This window comes from Rhyacophila brunnea, unplaced genomic scaffold (genome assembly GCF_057557595.1).
Source record: "Rhyacophila brunnea isolate RB1 unplaced genomic scaffold, BYU_Rbru_1.0 scaffold_8, whole genome shotgun sequence".
In the NCBI taxonomy this organism is placed as follows: domain Eukaryota; kingdom Metazoa; phylum Arthropoda; class Insecta; order Trichoptera; family Rhyacophilidae; genus Rhyacophila; species Rhyacophila brunnea.
The window spans coordinates 772,696-796,069 of NW_028233350.1; the positions used below are offsets into that span (position 1 = coordinate 772,696).

The 23,374-nt window shown below is 33.9% G+C and overlaps 2 protein-coding genes across 3 annotated transcripts in view; both read left to right on the plus strand.

Annotated features, from left to right (window-relative positions):
- The window catches only part of LOC147063805 (epoxide hydrolase 4-like), a 35,797-nt gene extending 35,097 nt beyond the window's left edge, over positions 1–700 (plus strand). The window contains exon 6 of the mRNA XM_085958813.1: positions 184–700. Coding sequence (XP_085814939.1) covers positions 184–452 — 269 coding nt within the window. The 3' untranslated portion in view covers positions 453–700. The remainder of the gene's footprint in view (positions 1–183) is intronic.
- Positions 701–11,129: 10,429 nt separating this feature from the next.
- LOC147063806 (FGFR1 oncogene partner 2 homolog) lies at positions 11,130–22,176 on the plus strand. 2 transcript variants are annotated; one of them, XM_085958815.1, is made up of 5 exons: positions 11,130–11,245; positions 11,438–11,572; positions 16,213–16,461; positions 16,920–17,048; positions 19,234–22,176. In XM_085958815.1, exons 2-5 carry the CDS (start codon positions 11,438–11,440, stop codon positions 19,366–19,368), a joined length of 648 nt encoding a protein of 215 aa, XP_085814941.1. In that variant the 5' UTR covers positions 11,130–11,245; the 3' UTR covers positions 19,369–22,176. The 2 variants fall into 2 exon arrangements, with proteins under 2 accessions (XP_085814941.1, XP_085814940.1); XM_085958814.1 differs by having other exon boundaries at positions 11,226–11,337.
- Positions 22,177–23,374: the final 1,198 nt, after the last annotated feature.

The window sequence follows — 23,374 nt, forward strand, 5'->3', positions numbered from 1 at the left end:
TTGCAACTTTTTGTGTTATGTGACCGCTTATTTAAAAATACCTATTCTCTGATATTACGAGTAACGCTTATATCGAGCAAATTCAGTCGGTCCCATCTTACTAGTAATAACCAAGTTTGACTGTATCTGATATTTTTCAATAAATGTATATCTTTCCTATGAATTATTGTATTTTACTTCAAGGTGCATTAACTCATGCGGTGAACTATTATCGAGCGAATTGCGGCAGGCTGTACCTGCAAGATTCCGGTCCCGAATGTGCTCCACAAGGTCTTTTAATTTTTGGAGAGAAGGATGATTATCTAGTCAAAGAATTTTTGGAAATGGCTAAAAAAATGGTCGAAAATCTGCAGACATACCTCGTGAAAGACGCAAATCATTTCGTTCAGCAGGATCAACCGATTCAAGTGAATAAAATTATGAGAACATTTTTAGAAGGGAAAAGTGTTTGACTACCTGATAAAATAAGTACCTAATAAATTATTTACCTATAATAATTATGAAACAATAATTGACTGTTAAAATTATTGAGTTCAATTAGTGAACGCAATAAATTAGTTTTAATACTATTTTTGTATCTTATATTTTAATACCGAGGTACCTATGAGTATGATTTTATATTAGAAATTTAATATACTAATTTTTAAGATATAAGATAATCATTTTATAATATATTGTATTGTATTTTTGTACAATGAAATACAACTCTAACAATTCAGTTTTTAATAAATAATTATTCATTACCCTAGAGTACGTCCCAACAAATCCATCCTTGATGATACAAAAGTGACTCTTAACCATCTGTCTGAGCTTCAGTTCGTTAGCCATGAGTATCATATCAAAAAACACAAACGAACATCCCAACCACCCTCCACTAGCATACAAACTACATTTATGACAATTTATACTCTAACGTCGGAAAGTGTCATTAATTCTATAATGTATTTTTATTTATTAATTAACGAATCCTGCGGTGTCCTGAGATTTTTTAAAATTTTCTGTCAACTTTATATTTTCATTCGGTATTTTGCCCAGCATAGATCTAAAAAATATCATCTAACTAAATTGCATGTGAAGTTGGCAAGCTAAATGTTATAAACTTATTTACAAATTCCAATTTTATGTAATATTGAAACCAAAATTCTAAATTTTCACTGGAAATAGTTACGAATTATTCTATTTTTCTTAAGTAAATAGAAAATCTCACACCACACCACATTTTGCTCCCATGGGGAGTTATTCCGAGCAGCTTATTAGCAGTTTATTAAAATAATTTATTTATTTAAAAAAAGACAAGTTGAGCACATAACAAATTATTAATTCAAGATGTTTACAAAATGACATTTAAAATAAATAGTACAAGTAAATCAATTAGAGAGAAAACAAGATAGAAAAAAAGCAAAAAATTATTTTATAGAAAAGAAATAAAATAAAAAATCAACAATAATTCAAAATTGCTAAATTTCAATTCGCTATTGATGCCCGGGGAGCCTGACATGAGGAAACAGCTTTCAACCAAAATAGGTCATGGCGACCATGTAACATGTAACATGTAATTGACGGGTGCATAAAAATTCAAATTTTCTAGAATATCGGGATTGGATTACATGGAGAATTAATAGTATATGCAGAATAATAACAAAAAGAGAGTAAAACTAAATAATGGTGAGTAAAAGTGTAACTTTAAAAATTATGATATGGTATTTCTCGAAAAAATATCAATCTCGAGATTCGGGATTTCCACAAAGAATTCTCGAGAATTCCCGAGATATCGAGAAAATTAAAAAAAAACCTGTAAGAAATCCTAAAATCAGCGTAAAAACAAACAATTTCCAAAAAAATATCATTTTTTTTATTTAAGTAAGAAGACAAACAAATAAAAGTAGGAAAACAAAAATAATTCAAAACATTACTTATTAAAATAGGATTTCAAAAAACACAGACTGTCAATGGCTGCGTCTGACAATCGCGTACGCTTTTGAGACACAAAATTCCCTGATGTTGAAAAAATGCACTTTTTTTAAGTCGACATTGGCTTAATTGTGTTAAATGCCCCGATCAGTCTTTGAACAATTTATGTTTTCTGTCCAGTTTCATTTAGTTCATTTTTAAACGTTAATAACGTTAAAGACGTAATTGTATATCTATTTATATAACTAAAATCAGACGATCGCACACTGTGTGACACATTCGAACTCAAATTATCGTCGCCATAGTACTTGTTTTCCGAATAGACCAATTGTCGATTGTTCAGGAAACGAAAAACAAAGTTCCCTGTCTTATATTTAAATATCAGTACATATATCAAGCACCCTGTCTCCTTTTTATGATTGCCGCATTATCCAAGAAGAGATTTGATGAATAATATATTAGTATAATTCATTAAACTAAGAGAAAATACGTTTTATTTACAAGTAAGCAATGTGGATATACGGATCATTCTCAGCGCTGGCTCCGAAAAGTGGATATTCGGAACAAAACAAGGACATTCGGAATGTAAGACCGTAGCGTATCGTTGCATGGACCACGGTATACCTTGTGGTCAAAAAGTACAAACTTAAAAACTTAATATATATTTACGTAAATTTTAATAAATTTACTGATAGGTACATGATTTTTTGTAAATAGGTGATCAAGTTGTATCAATGATCGTTTTTATCTAATTTCATAGGTATTTATAAAATATGCCATTCTCCATTTTCTGTTTACAAAATTGGGAATCAACATAAAATTATATATCTAATTATAGTTATAAAAAAACTGTATCCATAGATTTACGTAATAATAATGTAGGTAGTAAAATTTTACTAATTTCTATATTAAAACGGTGGCAATGATATTTTTATTGTTCACAAATAATGCTTCATTATGGATTTTAATCGAACTTCATACAATTAAACTTATTACAAACCATATATTGCATATTAGGTGTTATGTTTTATTGGCATGGAACAAAAAATAGGGGCATGTGTTATTTAATAACCATTGATTGAGAATATTCTATCCTGAGTATAATATTATTATATAAAATAGTTCACTCACGAAACCAGAATTAACCTTAATAGATCGTACATTAACTAAAATATCTATTGGATAGCCAATAGTATTATAATTATACTTAATGAAAATACAATCAAATGTACTGTAATTCAATGGAAATCCACCAAAAAAAAAATAGATATAAACATACATCTTATTAATAAATGAGATTAAATATTCGCGTACATTTTAGCATGAATAGATAAAAAGTAAATTAAAAACAGAAAAAGTTTTGATTATAGACATTAATAATAATTATTTTTTAAGACCGTAGTTACCGAGTCACACTGTACAATTCATATGACCGTTGGGATATTTTCTCTGTTTCTCAGTACAAAATACAGTAATTTAGGTTAAAATACTTACTTCCATAACTCTGCTGTAAGTTCAGAGCGAACTGGTGATGTACCAGCCAAGATTGATAACTTTAAATTTCATAAATTCAATATTTAAACGATAGAAACTTAAAATAACACAATAGTAGTCAAAATCGCGCGCTTTGAAAGACGAAAAACAGACTTCAGTCACATATGAAGTGAGCGACATTAGAAGTAGACAGCGCTATATGAAAGCGATATGCGAGAGTGAGACCGAGCTATTCTATTTGACATTCGGAAAATAAGCACAAAGCAATCGTTGCGAAACATGGCGTATTCGGAGTTTTTAAAAAAATATCTCTGTTTCTACATGAAAATATACAATTTTTATAAATGATTTCAGTGTAGTTAGACAAAAGAAATATAACTGCATTAAAATGTCGATTTTGACAAAAATGGATATTCGGAAAACAAGTACTATAGCGACGTTATGTTAATTTATTTCAATTTTAAAAAAATCGTTCTTTCAATTAATATTACTCACTTGAACTGCATTGACCTGTTTTATAAGTCAAGCGATAGCCGATCTCAGTCACCGTTTTCATGGAAGGTCCTGAGATCCCCGGGGTTCCAGCGGCTAGCTCAGGAGTCCATCGAACCCCGGATTCACAAAAAAAAAAATTCAAACGGTTGGAGTGTAAATAAAACACGGTCTTTCGTGCTCGTAACGTGGTCTTCTTATATTTTACATTTTCTTTAAACGTTTACATATTTTGTTTTAACAATAAGTTTCGCAGGTCCTATCCTATCGGAAAGGGGACGCTTACTAATTACTTTTTTCTTTTTCAAACTTCGCGTACCCACGCCATTCCAGCAAAAAGGACTCTCGTGATTGGCCAAATTTTATCGCGTGATCTTTGATTCGGCGAATCACGAACCCTGGCGCAGGCGCGTCGAAATTTGGACGTTGCCGACAAGCGCGGCAAAATTTATTATATTTAAATACTTATATTTAGTCTTAAAATTATCGCTTTCATCCATCATCATTTATACTTTTTAAATTAAATTAAATTTATCTTAATTACACCTCCGCCCAATATGCGATTTTCACACACCGGACGAAGGCCTTTACATATGAATAAAAAAATACTTACGTGGTTGAGCAAGGAATCAGATTAGATGTTTTATGAAGCCGTTTCTAGAGGTCAGGGTTACGTTTCGACTTAAGCTACTAAATGATTATTTTACACCGGGAGAAGCCCGCCTGTAACAGGGGTGTATCAATTCGCCCCATCTGGATTAAAGTCGAAAGGTACGCCCTGATCTCATCGGCCACCCATCCAATTCCTTGTTCATCCGTTAAGTACATAGCATGATAACAGGTTATAAAAAAAATTCAACTACAATCTAACTATTCTAACAAAAAAAAAAAAAACAACTAACTTTACGTATTGTTTCTATATTTATTTTAATTACTATTTTCCTGCTCAAAGCAATGCTCCTGAATAAGTCAGAGTTTGATTTATTTTCCTTTCTTATTATCATTTGTCATAATTTATTATTATTTTATTTTTCTCCTGTAATGTCGTGCGTTTATTTTGTTTTCGTAATGTTTTTGTTATTCTTCTCGTTCTTTTATACTAGTCAGCGAAGGGGTCGTGGGGCTGCAGTCTTTGACTCTTGGGCTGTCCAGTTTTTTTGTATTCCGAGAGGCTACATTTGTAGACGTTTGGCCCTCGTTCGGAATTATTATTTCGTGTTATGTTTTTCTTCTTCTGGTGCAATAGGAGCGTACCTCGTTTGGCGTCGTCTGCCTTTGCAACCAGGGCGTGGTAGTGGCGTTACTATTGAGCCAGGCTCGTTTCGAGCAGCGGATATCCTTCTGTGGAAAGTTTTCCACTCATCTGCTGGTCTCTGGAGTATCACCTCACGGACAGATACTGTGTCTCCATCTGTTCCTATTACTGCGGGCAAGGCATCGTATAGCGGTACAACGGCCAGGCTCGTTGACGACGGCACGGCTTTCTCACAGGTACTAGGATGGATTTTCACAATAAGTATCCCTTTCCCTTTCCTTTTTAGATGGTTACACTTCGGAAGTACCTCTTGTTGTTTCACGATATCTTTCAGGCATCACGTCCACAGTCACAGCGCAGTCACATCTAGTCTCTCCATGAACCTGCGCGAGAAAGGAGAGTGCGCACTTACCACACCATCAAGCTTTGGTATCATGAATTTTCGGCTACGCTGCCTTTGGATGCGCTTACTTCGAGAGGTGGCTCCCTTTGTGCTTCCAAATTGTCTTCATCTGTATTTATTCTTTTTCTTTCTTTAGTAATTTATTCGTTCATTAGACTTCCTGTACTTTAAATTTATTCGAATTTACTTTATTAATTACTCCTACCCCATACATTAAATAGCTACTAATTTTATATAAAATATTCCCATTGTACTTATGGTACTTACTATCACTTTTAATATTTTACCCTAATACCCATAATTATTTTACAACATTGTATTGACTGTATAAATCACATTGATATTAAAAATTGAAATATTCCACCCTCTCGTTATATTTATTTCTGAATCAGTACACTTAAAACTGTGTAATTAACTTTATTTTTAGTGAAACCCATTTTATTTAAAAAAAAAATTGTTGTTTCGTTTTACGCGCCCGACATCCTATTCCAAGGCGCGCCGCGCCGATTTGCGGTGCCTCTCACGTTGTATTATTATTATTATTTTTTTTTTTTCATTATTGAAACCCCGTTGAGAAATTTACGGCTTATTGACTCTTTTTTTTTTTATCACAAGCATACAATCTCTACTTTCATCCTCTTATACCTAATTTTAACTTATTAAAATTTAACATAACAACTTTCGTCGAGTGATGCCTTATTATTCCCGTTCCGTTTTCGCTGTGTTAAATTTACGATTGGTAATTTGTAAAGAAATAATAGTGACGGTCGTATACTATTTTCCTCGTTTCTCTTTGGATTCAAATTATTAACACGGCGTAACTTTGAAACAGGTTTCGCGCTACTGTAGAATATCCTTTTTCCCGTTTATAAAATTGTTTGCGATTTTCAATGTTAATGTTTTCGAATTCATTCATATTTACTTTATTTGAACGGAAAGAATTGGCGTCACTTTGCGAAGTGTTATTTTTAAAACTAGAATGTACATTTTTCGTACTAATGAACTTAAGATTACAAGGCTCAGAAAGTTGGTCCTTAATTAACTTTATATCCGTAATTAGAAGAATTTCCGGATGTTTTATTCGTATAATCTACACATTTCACTTCCAACAGCAACTCGGCGTTCACCCTTGACTCGAGGGTTGGCGACTGGTCCTGCTTCATCTCCTCGTGGTCGAGCCTGCGCCCGCACAGATTCGATTCATCTCAGCTTGGGCGCCTTTTCAGCCCTCTTGTGAGGCTCCCTGGCCTCGCGTTTCCTTTTTCTCTCCTCATCGAACATCCCGTGGTCGACTAGGGTACACGACATGTTAGTGATATCCTAGGAAAATCGGCATTTTGCTCGCCGTTTTTCGTCGTGAGTGGGCCGTGGCCTCTACGTGCCCTCCTCGCTGGATACCGTCGATGATGTGTCTGGTCTCCATAGGTGGGATTTGTGCAGCCATTCGTCGTACTGGAGACGCGCTGGTGCTACGGTCTCCAGCACGACGCTAGGCGCGGTCAGCTCCGTATGTGGACTGTCTTCGAACACCAGAGGAGGGCTCTCCCGGTTTGATGTTGGAGACAGCACTTCTTCTTCGATAAGGGTTACGTCGGAGTCCGCTTTTTAGTTAACCATTTCTTGGTTGTTCCGGCTCCTGGATCATAAACTTTTATTTAGCGTTCGCGGGCGTAAATTTTATTTCGCGGGTTCGGAAGAAGCCATGCGATTCTTCGAGCTTCACGTTGCCAAGGCGCCATTGAGATCCCCGGGGTTCCAGCGGCTAGCTCAGGAGTCCATCGAACCCCGGATTCACAAAAAAAAAAATTCAAACGGTTGGAGTGTAAATAAAACACGGTCTTTCGTGCTCGTAACGTGGTCTTCTTATATTTTACATTTTCTTTAAACGTTTACATATTTTGTTTTAACAATAAGTTTCGCAGGTCCTATCCTATCGGAAAGGGGACGCTTACTAATTACTTTTTTCTTTTTCAAACTTCGCGTACCCACGCCATTCCAGCAAAAAGGACTCTCGTGATTGGCCAAATTTTATCGCGTGATCTTTGATTCGGCGAATCACGAGCCTGACCCTGGCGCAGGCGCGTCGAAATTTGGACGTTGCCGACAAGCGCGGCAAAATTTATTATATTTAAATACTTATATTTAGTCTTAAAATTATCGCTTTCATCCATCATCATTTATACTTTCTAAATTAAATTAAATTTATCTTAATTACACCTCCGCCCAATATGCGATTTTCACACACCGGACGAAGGCCTTTACATATGAATAAAAAAATACTTACGTGGTTGAGCAAGGAATCAGATTAGATGTTTTATGAAGCCGTTTCTAGAGGTCAGGGTTACGTTTCGACTTAAGCTACTAAATGATTATTTTACACCGGGAGAAGCCCGCCTGTAACAGGGGTGTATCAGTCCCCAAGGTCCAAATGTCTCGAAACCCAAGGAACAAATGATATAATTTGGTAACAGTCGTATTTTTTTGCTTTGTTAGATTCAGCTAAAAGAGCTACTGAACCTGATGATCCAACTGATTTATTTAGGTAGTAGCATTCCAAACCCTAAATTACCCTTCCCTCCGTGGAATCATCGTAATACCATCAGGCCGGTTGCCATCTTGTTGATAGACATCAAGATGCTCCTGCCTTGACCAAACTAAAGAGCGACGTCATATCACATCATTGATGTCAGAATGATGATTATGTCATATTCACTCTTCTGTCAACCAAATCCATATCGACCTATATGGTCAGTAAATTGGTCGTCCGCAATTACACTGGTGTACTTGACATAAAGGCAAACCGAGTCGAAGAACAGCAGAAATGCGTAAGGCGGCATCATTCGAAAGGCTACCGAGAATATGAGAAGGAAGAGCATTTAGCCAAAGACCTGGCTCACTCAATAATCGAGCAACACATCAATTAGATACACCTTCAGTAAATAGTAATATTTTTACTAAGTGGTTGAAATAACATTCCGTTAACTTTATTAATTTATGATGGTAATAAATATTACATCAATTAACATTCCTTCTACTGCTACAGTGATAATATCTATTGAAACTGAAATTAATTTGCCATTATTTGGTATACCTACATAATTTGTAAATACTTCATATATATACCTACCCGGAAAAATACGATACTTGAATGAGCATCCAATCTAGATACAAATAAATTAATGAGTAGTTTTTACATCTATAATTAGGTGCTTAAATTGGATTCATTATTGGCCATCCACTTTTGTATTTTAAATTGAAGTATTAATTATTATTAGATACCTATCCTGACCACCTGTTCACAAGGCTCAAATTGCAATGGCTGCTCTAAGAAAATGTGGCTTCCAGAAATTGTCTCATCCACCTTACAGTACTGATCTGGCACCTAGTGATTATTACATGTTTCCAAATTTGAAGAAAGACTTAGATGGAAAACATTTCGATGATGATGAGTCCTTACAGGCAGCCGTAAATGAGCATTTTGAAGGCAAATCAGAAAATTATTTTTATGGAGGATTAAAAAATAATTAATCGATAGATTTAAGAACCGAACCACCATTTTTATGCCACTGCATGGACTTCTGTTTTAACTCAGAGTCATAATGATGAACCCATGTTCCATCTCCTGTAACAATTTTGTTGATAAGTAGTTCTTCTTGATTGACGCCAGACAGCTTTAAAAACTATTTGGAACATTCCACACGGTAACTTTTTTGATGTGCCATAAGCATTCGTAGCACCCATCTTGCGCTTTTCTTTGACATCCCAAGATTTTCATGGATTCTGAAAATTGTTGTTTTGGATAGATTGAACCTTTCTGCAATTGCGATAAGTCTTAGCCGACCATTTTCTGTAAGGGTATCTTCGATTTTCAATACCATTTCACCGTGAACAGTATCATCTTCTAAAACGACTCTCTACCTTGTTTAAATATACGTGACCATTTGTAAATCATAGTTTTACCACAATAAAAAGTGCCATAAACCAATTTCATTTCATTTTGGATGGTTTCCACACTTTTTTTTGTTTTGTGAGGAATTTAATTACTGCACGGAGCTCAATATTAATTTGACATTTTTTAAATTATCATAGACTTGCATTTCTTTTGTTCTTTTGAATATTGAAAGCAATTTAATGTAACAATCAACTTGAAATTACACAAGTATACCTACCTAAAAAGGATTAGGTACCTAACAATAAAAAATTTTTTTTAACCCCAATACTTGCTACTTTCACCACCATTCCGTGAACTTATGGAACTCCCTTCGGTCTTACATACAAATTTGTGAGCAAAGTGTACGAAAATATTATTTTTTTATCATAATTTACACAATTAATTATAAAAGAAATAATATTGTGGTAGGTACACTTTCCAATCACTCAGGGCGTATGATTGGGAAGCTCTGATCTCAGGGCTCGAAATGGACCCGAGTGTACCAGAGCGCCATTCCGGATCGTGAAATCGGTAAAATTATCACCCGTCTCATGGGCAAAATATTTTGACCGTCTGAGCTAACTATGCCATATAATAGAAAATCTAACACACTTATTTTTTATAAAATAGGTAGGTACACATAAAATTTGATAACTACTATGTAAATATTATCAGAAAATTTTCCACTTTGAGTGCTGTCTGACCAAATGTACTACAACCAGTGTTGCCATCATTTATCACATTAAATTATAGAACATTTTACGAAGAGTGAGTTAAAATTTTAATTTTTCTGAATAAATTATAGAACACCAGTATTTTTAGTTTATTTGGAGTAGAACAATAGTACCTACATATTATATTATAATTACAGTACGGCAGCTGCACTTACTGTACCATTACCTGAACTGCCAAGATTTTGTGGTCGTACAGTAGATAGGTACCTAGCTAATTAAAAGCTAAATACTAACCACATTATTAGGTATCTACCTACCATGCACTCATTTATTAGGTATTTTTATAAAGTAGGTACTTATGTACAGACTGTGTTGGTTTTATTATAATATACCTACCACCTATTAAACCTATGACCTCGATACCTAGCGATTCTGATAATGGTCTGCTGAAAATCTTATCAAGAAAAATATTTTCCTCAATAATTATTCTTTTAAAAATCATAGACAAAATATTGTTTTCATATTATAATCTGAGAATATTTAATTTGTGGATTAACATTTAAGAAAAATATTGTTGTCTAAATTTTTGTTTTATTTCAAATGAAATAAGGCGAGACAAAAATATAGTCACTGCTTGTCTACACAGCAAAGAAATAATTTCATAAACAGCTCTCTGCAGTCATAAATCATAGATAATAATATTACGTACGACCTACAAACTTATCTGGAGAATAGCCACAAATGGAACTACAAACTATCATAGGATGCCATATTGAAAAACGTCATTCAAATGTCAGATTTTGCCGGTTACGATTCGTGATTGAGTAGTTTTCAACAGTAGCTCCCACATCTCATTCTCCAGATAAGTTTGTAGTCTGTACTAAATTTCACAAAATAGGAGATAAAAATCTCACGATTGAAGTTGACATCTGACGGCAAAGATAGAAATATGAATAAAATATCGTGTTGACATAACTTGGCCACTAGGTTCGCATACATTTGCGAATATTTCGATTGTTCGCCGTTCGTTCAGCGCTCTAATACAAAATAGACGAAGTGTTCCGTATTGTATAAATTAGTAGAAGGTAATTTGGTTTTACTGGTTGATCTGCGTTAGAAAATAAAATTAGTAGATGTTATCATTGTAGGAATATAAATCGTGGGTATATGTTCTAATGTACGTAATATTCGTTGCCTAACTTTAATATATTGCGTTACAATGGTAGTTTTCGCCGTGTGATGTGTATTTTCTAATGCCAAACTGGCACCTCTTTCAGATGTCACTTACTATGGAGCAGATGATTATGGACACCAAAAGACTCGCGGGTCGTCTAAAAGAACGGGAGAATATGACAGATACCCTTATAAATGAGACGCAGGCGATTAATAAGCAACTGGAGACGTCAAAACAAGTAAGATGTGTCAATACTGTCATAATTTAAAATGAATCGATTAATGGTCTTGTCAAACGGGACAGACGGTCGACACACTTATAATGTGACAGTCTGTTTTCAGTTTTTATCAATATACTTCTTTAAAATTGTGACAACGTTGAAACATGCGAATTCCTCTTATTCTAATTTGGCTGACGGGAGTTGAAAAAAACTGTCAAAAAATACTATATGCAACAGACAATCTCAGCATGCACCTATTATTATAGTACTGCTTACTTTGTACCTATTCGAATCGTAAATTATTAAAAAATCACGTGACTTCAGCGACGTCAAATTTATAAATAGGTAGTTAACAAAATATAAATAAATGATTTATTGTGAATATGGAATACCCTCGCCTCAGGCTGAATAATTGAGTAGTTGCTAATATTATAATAGATACAATAAGTGGCACAAAGACCGAGTACTTATGAGAAATAAAAAATAATATTTATAATTTGCATATTTAGTACCTACCAATATTCCATTCAAAGGAATAATAATATATTACCTTCGAGAACTGCAGTACTCACTAAAATTTCTGCAGTCATATTTTCTAGAGTAAATGTAGAGTTTATCGTACCAAAATCAAACCGAAACATAACATGATGTTACACCCCCGAATGGTCCCCATTTGGGGATGTCTGTGGATCTAAAGAGGCCCGAACCATTATCAAGCCGACGCATAGTAAGGGTTGATTGCGAGAATAAATAAATAATAAAACCGGCAATGCTGTAATAAGTAATTTAAGAAGAATGGCAATGTAGCATTTTGCGCTGGCAGAAGCATTTTGACAACAAAACAGAAAACAGTGTTAAGCTCGCCCTCCGCCAAAATTAAATTGAAAAGAAGTTGTATAAAAATGTAACCATTGGTAGATATTAACGTAATAAAATCTCGCTGTTTCCGACCACAATTCCGGTGTATTTTGTTCATCCCTGAAGTCCATACACAGACGGAAACACCAACATACTCTTCTCGCTTACGACTTAGATGGCAATGTCAATGACCTACTGTAACTTTTAATCCTTTCATCACAATATAGTGAGCATTTAAAAAACAATATCCGGAAATTTGTACATAATATGCAGTTCGCCGTATCACACTTCACCGTGAAATGTTGTATCGGAAATATGTGGCCGTATATAAATGATTGTCCAACCGCTTTGGGTCGTATAGTACTAGGATATAAAACATGGTTCTTCTTGGTTTACAGGAAGCCAGCGGCAAACAAATTTTGTAAATAGCCGATACACTGGATTATTTGATAGGCTGCGTCGGCCTACCGCGTCGTGGGTCCCAGGTTCGAATCCTGGGTCTGGCAAGTACACATATTGTTTTTCAATTTGTGTATGAGTCAAGAGTATGGACCTAATAACTGTGCAAGAGGCTGACATCCATTTTTTGTAAAAACAAAATCTGTTAATACAAACCTCCACTCTGTGGAGGCCCATATGATCTTACTAGGATCGGACATGGTCGGAAAAAAAAAGGTTAGGCTAAGTTAGGTAACTTAGGCTCCACGAACAGCGTGTAATTTTTTCATCTAGGACCTAGGTGCTATAGAGATGACCGTTATAGTATACGGTCATTTCTTGAAGGTTGACGACACAGAACAGATTATTAAATATAAAAGCCATCGCTTTGGACCAAAGTTCCGAAGCTTGGTAGTTTATGGCCTGACCGCCATAAACCGCATCGACTGTTCCCGAAGATTGAAAGCATGTTACATCAACGTGACAAACTAAAATGCATATTATGATACAGACGTAACTATTGAAAATAGCATATTCTTTAATATATGTTTAAGTTTATCCCATATTTTTCCACACTCGAGATCTCTAGCCTGTTATACTGCACCCAGTAGGGTGAGCCAGTTCACATTCATTTTGGGTTCACTGGTTGACGATCAAATTATAGTACAGCTCCCTATCCTCGGGTTAGTCGTATCAGAGTAAATCATACTTATCATTCCGGAAAATATGGCAATATAAAAAAGTTTCCGGCTTTCTGTGTTTGGTTTATTAACTCTTTTCAAAACCTCCTCATTGATAATGTGATCCTCATCGCTCACTGATAAACTGCCCATACACGGCAAGTTCAACCTGCAGGTTGAGCATTCCACAGTCAAAAACTGTACGTTGTCTGGCACACCATGGATCAGTTCAAACTGGTTCATTAAAATATTTCGAAATGTCATCAGACGTGTCCATAAATATGTAATGTTTGTACCGAGCGTCGGAAACTATGAAAGTTAGGTTCATGGAGATAACACACAGGGGTAGTGCTGAAATTTGTTTAAGTATGTGTATACAATATACACAAACAATTTTTCTTTGTTAATTATTATAACATAATGATTGTTTTTATTAAGTACTTATAAACAAATTTATATAAAATACACACCAATGACTTCTAAAATAAATCATGGTTTCATGTATTTTACTGATTCATCGAAACCATATGAGGCGCCGAGTGCTAAAGGAGCTCAAGCGCCAACTTTACGATTTTTGACATTTGAATGTAGGTTTTTTCTATAAATCGATATGTATCATGCCACAAAGTCTTATCGCTCAAATAATTATAGATATTTTACAATAGAGATTTATTTTCTGTGGCATAATTGTTTTGGTCGTTATGTCGGCACGCCACAGAAGCTTATCCGCCATTATACTATGGAGAGCGCGAGACCAAAACAGCTGTCAGATTTGTCTTATTGAATATACGTTCTCAACAGTGAAAAAAACTAAAAATGAGCTCAAGAAGGATAAGAAAAATAGTTTCAATGTGTGTTAAACCTGTAAATGAGGAAAATCGCGGTAAGTTTAACATGTTTTATCCGTTTTTCATTCACATACGCTGTTGTTTAAAATATTTTAGATTACTTTTGAAATATGGTTATTAACGTCATTTTAGTAATTATGTCTACTAAACTTTTACTTCCATGAAAGAAAATAACTCTTATTTCTAATTTCATCTTATTTTACATCCAATTACGATTGATATACACTAAAAAAAGTATTTAAAAAATCACCCGAATCCTTGAGAAAAAATGATGGTGTTAAATTTGAATAATGATTTTGTTATTTTGGCCAGTTTGGAGTAACGATTTGATTTAGTATTATTAATAATATTGGGTATATAGACGGTTATTACAAAAAAAAAACAATCCAAAGGCTTTGAAATCATTGCTGTAATGGCAAAAACGTATTTAATATTATAAGGCAAATTTTATGCCAAACAAACTCATGTAACAATCATAACAAATATGACCATTTTTTCAGTGTTTATTTGGCATAATAAAATTTGTTTATATCAAAATGTTTTTTTATTGCTATCCAAACCCTTACATTAAAACATTTTTTTTAAATGATTTATTTTTTTAAATTAACGCCATTATTTGAGTTTGAAAATGTTAATGCCACAGAAGCTTATGCAACAAAAAAAAGTATCAAGTGCCACCTTTTTTCATTTTTCTATATGCCAAAGAGGCTCAAACACCATTTTTTTTGGAATCCAGTAGATATTTTTCATTAAATATTATTGCAAATAATACTTTGATTTTTTAAAATTTGCTTTGCTTAGAAAATAATTGTCCATTTCAACATACAAGTTTAAAATTTAAAAAATAAATTCACTGAAAACTTGTCGGCCATTTTGTAGCACTTTTGTTAAATGGTGCTTGAGCTCCTTTGGCGCTCGGCGCCTCATATTATTTACGAGTGAATATTATCTAATTACTTTTATTTTGAATAAATTATTCACTATAAAAAGTGTATTTACTTATCTGTATCCGTAGACATTTGAGTCAGCATTTACCTATTTGGTCATATTTTTACAATAGGTTAATGTTAAATTTATCTTTATACGTTTATTTTATACACAAATTGAACATTTCATTGAAAATTATATTTACATCAATCTTTACATCAACTATGTCTGAGCAACGTTTTAGATAGAATAATACGTAAATTTTAATTAAATTTACGGATATCATTTGTCAAGGAAACTTATTATTAGTTAAGTATACTTATTATTTTATTAGCTTAGTTATAATTTATTCAGTACAAAGTCTATATTTTCATAATAGCTTAGGTAATATTTTTAATGTTTTAGTTTTATTCTAAAATTTTGAACATATTATGTTTACATAAATAATTATAACTTTGTTTGACCCTCGTAATCGTAAATATTTTTTTAAGCAATCTCTGTATTATACCGTATTACACATTAATAATAAATTAATATGTATTTGTAATACGTAGACCAGTACGGAAACAATGTATCGTCTGATTGATGCCCAGACGATTGTAGAAGAGATGTTAATTATTTTTCAAAAGTGCTTCTGATAAATTCTGATCTTGATCCCATGGTTTGGGCTTCTATCTTCTGTAGACGGGCCACAATTGGCGTTGCTGTACCACAGTTTGCGTGAATTTACAGCGCCATATGGCTTGGTTCTCACCCTCAATGTACAGGTGGACATTTTCAACCTTGTACTTACTTACTGCAGACCATAAAGATTTTTTTGTATCAGAATTATATTCAAAGCCAAAACGAAAATGAAAGAAATGCTTTGAAAACATAAGATTAATAAATGGTTATGCACTCTGTACAGTATGAAGGCGAGGTGAACTCGTTGAACAAAACGTCATGTCAGCCGCGAGCGGCACTGATCTCCAGTATCCAGCACGACATTGCGGAGATGAAGGACATGCAGACGGAGAACCAGCGGCTGCAGATGGCGCTCGATGAGCACCGGAGAGCTCTCGAACACATCATGAGCAAGTACAGGCAACAGGTCCAGGGACAGATCTGGCACTCCAGGATCGACTTCAAAGCTATCATCAATAAGAGACAGCAAGAGGTTAACATACATGTCTATGCTCATTCGTTCATTCTAATTTTACTCTTCATTTTAAAAGATGTGAACTCGGTTATGTTAGTCACATGACAAAGGTCCAAATCAGTTATTGGCCGGGGGTTTCAAATTGAAATTTTACAGACCAGACTGTGGACTGTTTTATTTTGTATTTATATGTACTTTAAGGCCCCAAACAGTGCTGCTTTATCCGATAGGCTGAATAATCTGAAAAGTGCATGATTTTAATACGGCTCTGGCCCAAAATACAAACTTTATTATTTTATAATTTCTGTCAATATCTTTATTATTATAATCTTTAAAATTTAATTATGTCTATATATTTATGGTTTGAAATGCATAGATAGCAATGTCTTGAAGGTTGTGGCAGATTGCTAGCTTAAAAATATGTACATAGTGGTTTTACTCTAACACCTCTGAGTGTACTTTTTATATGTTTTTAGGTCATTCGGCAGCAGGCAGAAAAGATAAACGAAATGGCGTCCATCATGCATCGAGCAATATACATCGACGATGAGAACGCGCCGCATCCACAAGCCGATGTCATATCGCAGCTCATCATTGAAAATAAGGTGATTGATTCTATATTATAAATATCATCGGGGTCGATACACTGTTGGATGAAGGCCTCTCCTAGCTCCCTCATTTCTTCTCGATCGTAAGTTCTTCGCTGCCACGTATACATCCATTGAACTTTATGTGTTCGTCTGCTGTTTTAAAACACCCCTGTAGTCGTATAGTGCCCTTGGGTACCACTGTATGAAGGCATTTATCCAGCCCATTACCATTTCATCCATTCCTTATCAATTGGTTTCATTTGTGGTCTTTCCGCATTACGCCTGACATGCATCTTTTCCATACCTCGTTGTGCTACTTGTAATTTTTGGGTTTCTCTTACATTAAGAGTTCATGTTTCACATGCATATGTGAGCACTGGTACCACATATTGATTGAAAAATTCACGGTTAAGACACAATGAGAGGTCACTCGAATATACTATTCAAATGTCCAAATGTACTCCATGCCATTTTGGTTTTGCGAGCAATCTCGTCCTACATACCACCGTTGATTGAGATCTTTTGTCCAAGATGGATTTAGTGATTGACTCACTCGATTTGAGTGCCATTAATGAGGATCGCCTTTGTTTCAACAAATCAGTTTATCATCACTCTCGTCTTCGAGACATTAATCTTTAAACCTACTTTGCGGCTTTCATTTGCAAGCTCCTTTATCCTGTTTTGAAGGTCTTCTGGGGCGTTCGCAAAGACGACACTGTCGTTTGCGAAGCGCAAGTGATTGGGGTATTTGCCTTTGGTAGCGATTTCACGGTTCTCAAGTCAAGTCGTCTGAATATATCTTCCAGAGTAGCGGTGAATAATTTGGATGAGATCATGTCGCCTTGACCATGTGTATGAATATGTTATTCAGGTTATAGAACGATATCAAAAATCTAGACTAACACTCTACCTGTGTTTAATTGAAAAGACATTTGATTCTATCAAAAAATCCTCAATTATAGACGTCTTGTACAACCGAGGTATTTATCTCTAGGTGCTATATAAATATCCTGAATAACATTTACCTATGAATATATTATCAGGCATTCCTACATCTCTTTGCGAATGCATTGCATCTCCACTCTTCGGCAATACCGTGCCATATGTGATCATTGATAGGAAGTATTCTTTATCTATATTTTTTTACCTCTACATTTTTTATGGCTACATTTGATAGATTGAGTGTCCTCATGGAAGGAATTTGGTTGACACTCATGGTTTTACGTACATTGTCTTTTGATCCTAAACGTATGTCATAATGATGCGTCCATTTCCAAAACCCGATATGTTTTTATGCTACGCAATTTCTCTTTGCCATCGTATTGTATTTTTACATTCAATTGATATGCCCAGTTTTATTAGCTGATAATCTAAACTCCATAAATATATATGAATAAGCAAAATAAAAAGGGACATGCTGCTACTGCTTCATTTACATGTTTATAATTTATTGGTTTCTACAAGTCATGGACTTCTAAAAAAAAAATTGTATTATTTTGATGAGTTTTGGAAGTTATAGATCATTAAAATATATTGTGAGAAATTACATATAAAATAATATGTATGTATAATAAACGTTTTATTACATTTTAACCACATAGGGGACATACATAATATTATCTGGAATATAGTATAGATGGCTCATAAGGCTATATATATGGTATAGATGGCTCATAATCGTAATAGATTCTTGGGTTTCCACCGCGTGAATGTCTCAAACATTATATGGCTCATAATATTATGAAAAAACATTAGTACCTACTTGAGATAATTATATATTGTTTCATTTTCATTTTTTTACATCAAAAATTAATGTGTTATATGTACATAATATTTATTCAGTATATTATAATTATATAACATAAATATTATATATTGAATAAGTATATTTATGCTGAAAGATGAATTTCACTTGTAAGATAGCCATCATTGATATAATAATATTATGTGTAGGGTTGTTTTGTTAGCTGATTTTGAATAGGATTTATGCGTTTATTTTTTGATCCTTAAGAATGATGTTGATTTCGTCCATTTGAGTGCATCCTATGAGATTTTATGCAGCTAACTTTGCAGTCAAAACTGACAGTGTAATCTGTACGATTATCTCCACAAGCAGTTACAACAAAATTTCGATTTATGATCTTCCTTCAAACATTGTTAACGGTATTGGATTGTAAATGAGATTTTTATTTATTTCCAGGGACTTAGAGAAATGCTAGGGATATCTCGAAGGTTTGGCAATGAAATTGTTGTGAAATCGCCGATCCTGACGGAGGACAAGGACGTGCAGACGGATGTAGCGACGAGTAACAGCAGTGCCAACGCGAGCACATGACGCAAACACAACTCCCCTAGCTCCTGTCAACTTTAGAATAGGACGCGCGATTACCCCTCGCTCCCGTTCGAATTGTGAAAACTGCAAACGCCTTCTTGAGTGTTGTACATTTTTTTTATCGTTCACCGATGGGATTTTTCTTTCGGCGATGCTGAGACGAGACCTCGAGATCTCCGTCGAGATTATTAATCAATCGAACGGTTGTCATTTTGTATTTTTAAAGACCAAGTTGTTTCTTCATTGTTGACTCGTGTAAATTTCGCAGTAAAGCGACAGATTGTTTGATTCGGTTTTGTTTCTGTATTGTTTCGGGATTAGAAACCGTGTGACGGAATATTCCGATGTCAGTGTATATTTCATAAATAGTGATCGTAGCTGCATTGCGTTTCAAGCTTTATAAAAATATTAAAGTTTACATATGTAGCTCATAATAATTATATTAATAATCAGTTTACAGTAGAAAACTGAAGTTAAGTTACCTTACCTTACACAGATTCTTAAATGAGTTACATCTTCTCAACTTTCAGCATATTTTTTATACTGAATATTGAAAATTAGTCACACTAAGGCCTGTTATTAATGTACATAAAGCAATGATTAAATTTGTTAAAAAGTAAATTCTTGAAGTATATAAAAAAAATATTTGAAATTATTGGGAATTGAAAATATTTGCAATATTTTGTGCCGAAGGCGAATCTCATTATCCATAATATTATCGGCTTGTACAATTAATTCAAACTTAATCGAGTCTGGCTTATTGTGATGGTGGAGCGTATCAATCCGATTTTGATCAATTCCAATCTCGCTGTGCAAAGTTATCCAATTAAATAATTATTGACATCAAGGAAACATGGCAAATTAGAGTGTAATACAAATTGTCCTGAGTGCCGAGGTCGAAGGGGTCGTTCATCGATGACATCACATAATTTTTGGTATTTTTGACCCCACCCCCATTGTTACAAAATATTTGATCCTCCTGTCTAAATTACGTAACATTTTTTAACTCGCCCCCCATTTGTTAAAAAAAATCTGTCAGGATTGATTTCAGTATAATGTTCTCGGAAAAAAACAAGTTTATATTTTATAATTATTTTGTATACAGTAAAACCTCTTTATTAAGAACACGGATAATTCGAAATTTGCCGTGATTCGAAATTTTCGCAAAAAAAGTCCGTTGAACATTATTTTCAAATAATACCATACCTTTAATTCGAATTTCATAATTCGAAATGATTTCAGACTCCTGGGATACAAAAATAGTCAATAAATCCTATCTTCTCCATCACTAATTATCGCATTATATCTGACCCCCTCTCTCCATTAAGGTGTGACATCATATATGAACGACCCCTAACACTAAATTATACATAGCTTCTATTAGCAAATCTGTACATCATAGAAGAAAAAACACGAGATGCAAAGTGTCTCTTGTGTCGATAACCAATAAAAAATAAGTTTTTTTAAGCGGATCTGGTTATATGGATTTCTACTTAGAATTAAAATTACGTAGATATGAATAGTTTTTTTTTGTATCATTCCTAAATATAGCTCATCCGGAGGGATTTCATAAAAGAACCAGAATTTATATTATAATATACGATACATAATATTAGCGTAACATTTTACTAAAATCACTAAAAAACAAAACAAAAATGAATAACTTTGCTTAACGTTTATTAGTAATATCATATTATTCTTGCGACTTTTATAAATTTATAAACTGACATCATAATATTATGATTGCGAAATATATAGCAATACTGAATTCGTAAAAATGATAGATTTAACTCTTCGTCTATACATATTGCGTATTGTTTACTATGTATTAATAAGAACCATTAATAATTATTACCTATTAACAGTATGATCAAATCGGCAGTATCGGTTCTGCTTTAATGTTTTACCAACTTATGTGATAAACTTTATAATGTCAACGACCGAAATATAATGAGATTAATTTAATTCGGGCTCTTTTGTATTGAAGACTTTTCTTTGAAATTCACTACTAGTATTAATACTACATAAATACAGTAAAACCTCGTTAGTAAGAACACTGATAATTCGAAATTCGCCGTAATTCGAAATTTTCGCGAAAAAAAAGTCCCTTGAACATTATTTTCATATAAAACCATACCTTTAATTCGAATTCCATAATTCGAAATGATTTCAGAGTCCTGGCATATAAAAATATTCAATAAATCGTAATAAAGTACACTATTTCATGAGCCAGTCATTGAAGATTGTGACAAACTTTAGAGGCACAACTGCACTCCACTCAAAGGAAAAACAATAATTCACATGTTTCAGGGCTGTAGGTATTTAATTGTCGATTGTTTTATTGTCACATAGTTTTACTGAGAACCAATGCCAAACAATTGTGTTGAGAAATTGGAAAAATAAAAAATATTTAGTATTTTTCTATAATTCTAGCTAAGTAGGTACTTGGTTACTTCAATTTATGGATTAATGACACATGGTATTTGCAGATTTTAATTTTAAAGAATTGTATCGGAAATTTTGTAGGCACATCTATGATCCAAAACAAAATTAATGAAAATCCAAAAAAATTTTTTTTTTTTAATTTTTCTACCATACATTTCGTAATTCGTAATTCGAATTTTTTTTCCATTTTCGGTCCCATGGAATTCGTATTAACGAGGTTATACTGTATTAAACGTGATGAAATTTATTCCCCGTGAGAAGAAAGCTCTCTGTTAAATGAATTAAATACTAAATAGCCGTAATGTAGATTTACTTGTACAATAAACTAGTTAAAAACTCGTTTTTATAATAAATCAACAATTTCTCTTTTTTATTTCAAGTTAATACCACATTTGAGGGACAAAACAAAACAATGGTACATAATATATGTAATATTATTTTAGGTGGTTTCATTTATATTTTTATTTCAATTTGTATATTAACAAAATTGGAGAGAACTTAAAAAAAACACATACATACCTTTCTTTATTAGCAGTCATTAATAATACATTTTGATTCTGTTTTGTATTTTCCATTTTATAATTTACTTAAGTTGATTTGATTTTTAATGGATAAAAAAAAATTGATGATTATTAACTTTAGTGAAAGTTCAAAATGTATCTCAATGTATATAATAATATAATAATGTAAAATCAGTCTTAGGAAAAACTTGAATTGCTTTGTGTTATTAAAGTATATTTTACACTGAAACTCACTTCTCAATGATGAAGATGGTATCAAAAAAAGCTGTGTGGACTGGATTTGTTGATTGAATATAATTATTAGGTCTGTTCAACAAAAGTTTCGACCTTTAATCTACCGACCGTTCAGATCCACGGCCGCGACACGACCGTCCACCAGTTTTTTGCATTTCTATCCAAAGCTCTCTCCAATCTGTCACACTCGGCCTCTCCGCTTCCCTCTTGACGTTCATTATCCACCTGACTCCTCCGGGGACCGAGGGCTGAATGGGGTTCCCTCATAAGATCTTTGACCGGGAAAAATACAATCACTCACATGGAGATCTGAAATCCTAAACTGCGCGGAAATGCACAAACTTCTCCCAACGGTCCCGCCATTGTGGAAAGCATTTCTGGGTCACCTCACTCACATCTGGGCTGTGTTCCGCGTAATTTTCAGCAGCATTTTCAGTTCGGATAACAGCCAAAAATCATGAGGAACTGTGTCGGGGGAATAGAGTACCTGATGAATTACAGGAGTGTTGTGTTGAGCCAAGAAAGTCTGAATTGGATGTAATGGACGAGCTGAGGCGTTGTCCGCAAGGCTAATACCTTATTCGAAATGGAATTTACTGAACTAGTACCTACCTCACATGCGAATTCTCAAACTGTGACATGATGGTCTTGCATGACGAAAATTGGCTACCGGAACTTGAGGCACTCTCCACCGATGTGCTGCACTTTGGCCAGTTTCTATCACTAGTTAAATTGTGTGATACCTATGGCATCGTCGCCGAAAGCCTGCTGAATCTTCCGAATGGCTTCTACTCTGGTATCGCTAAGCT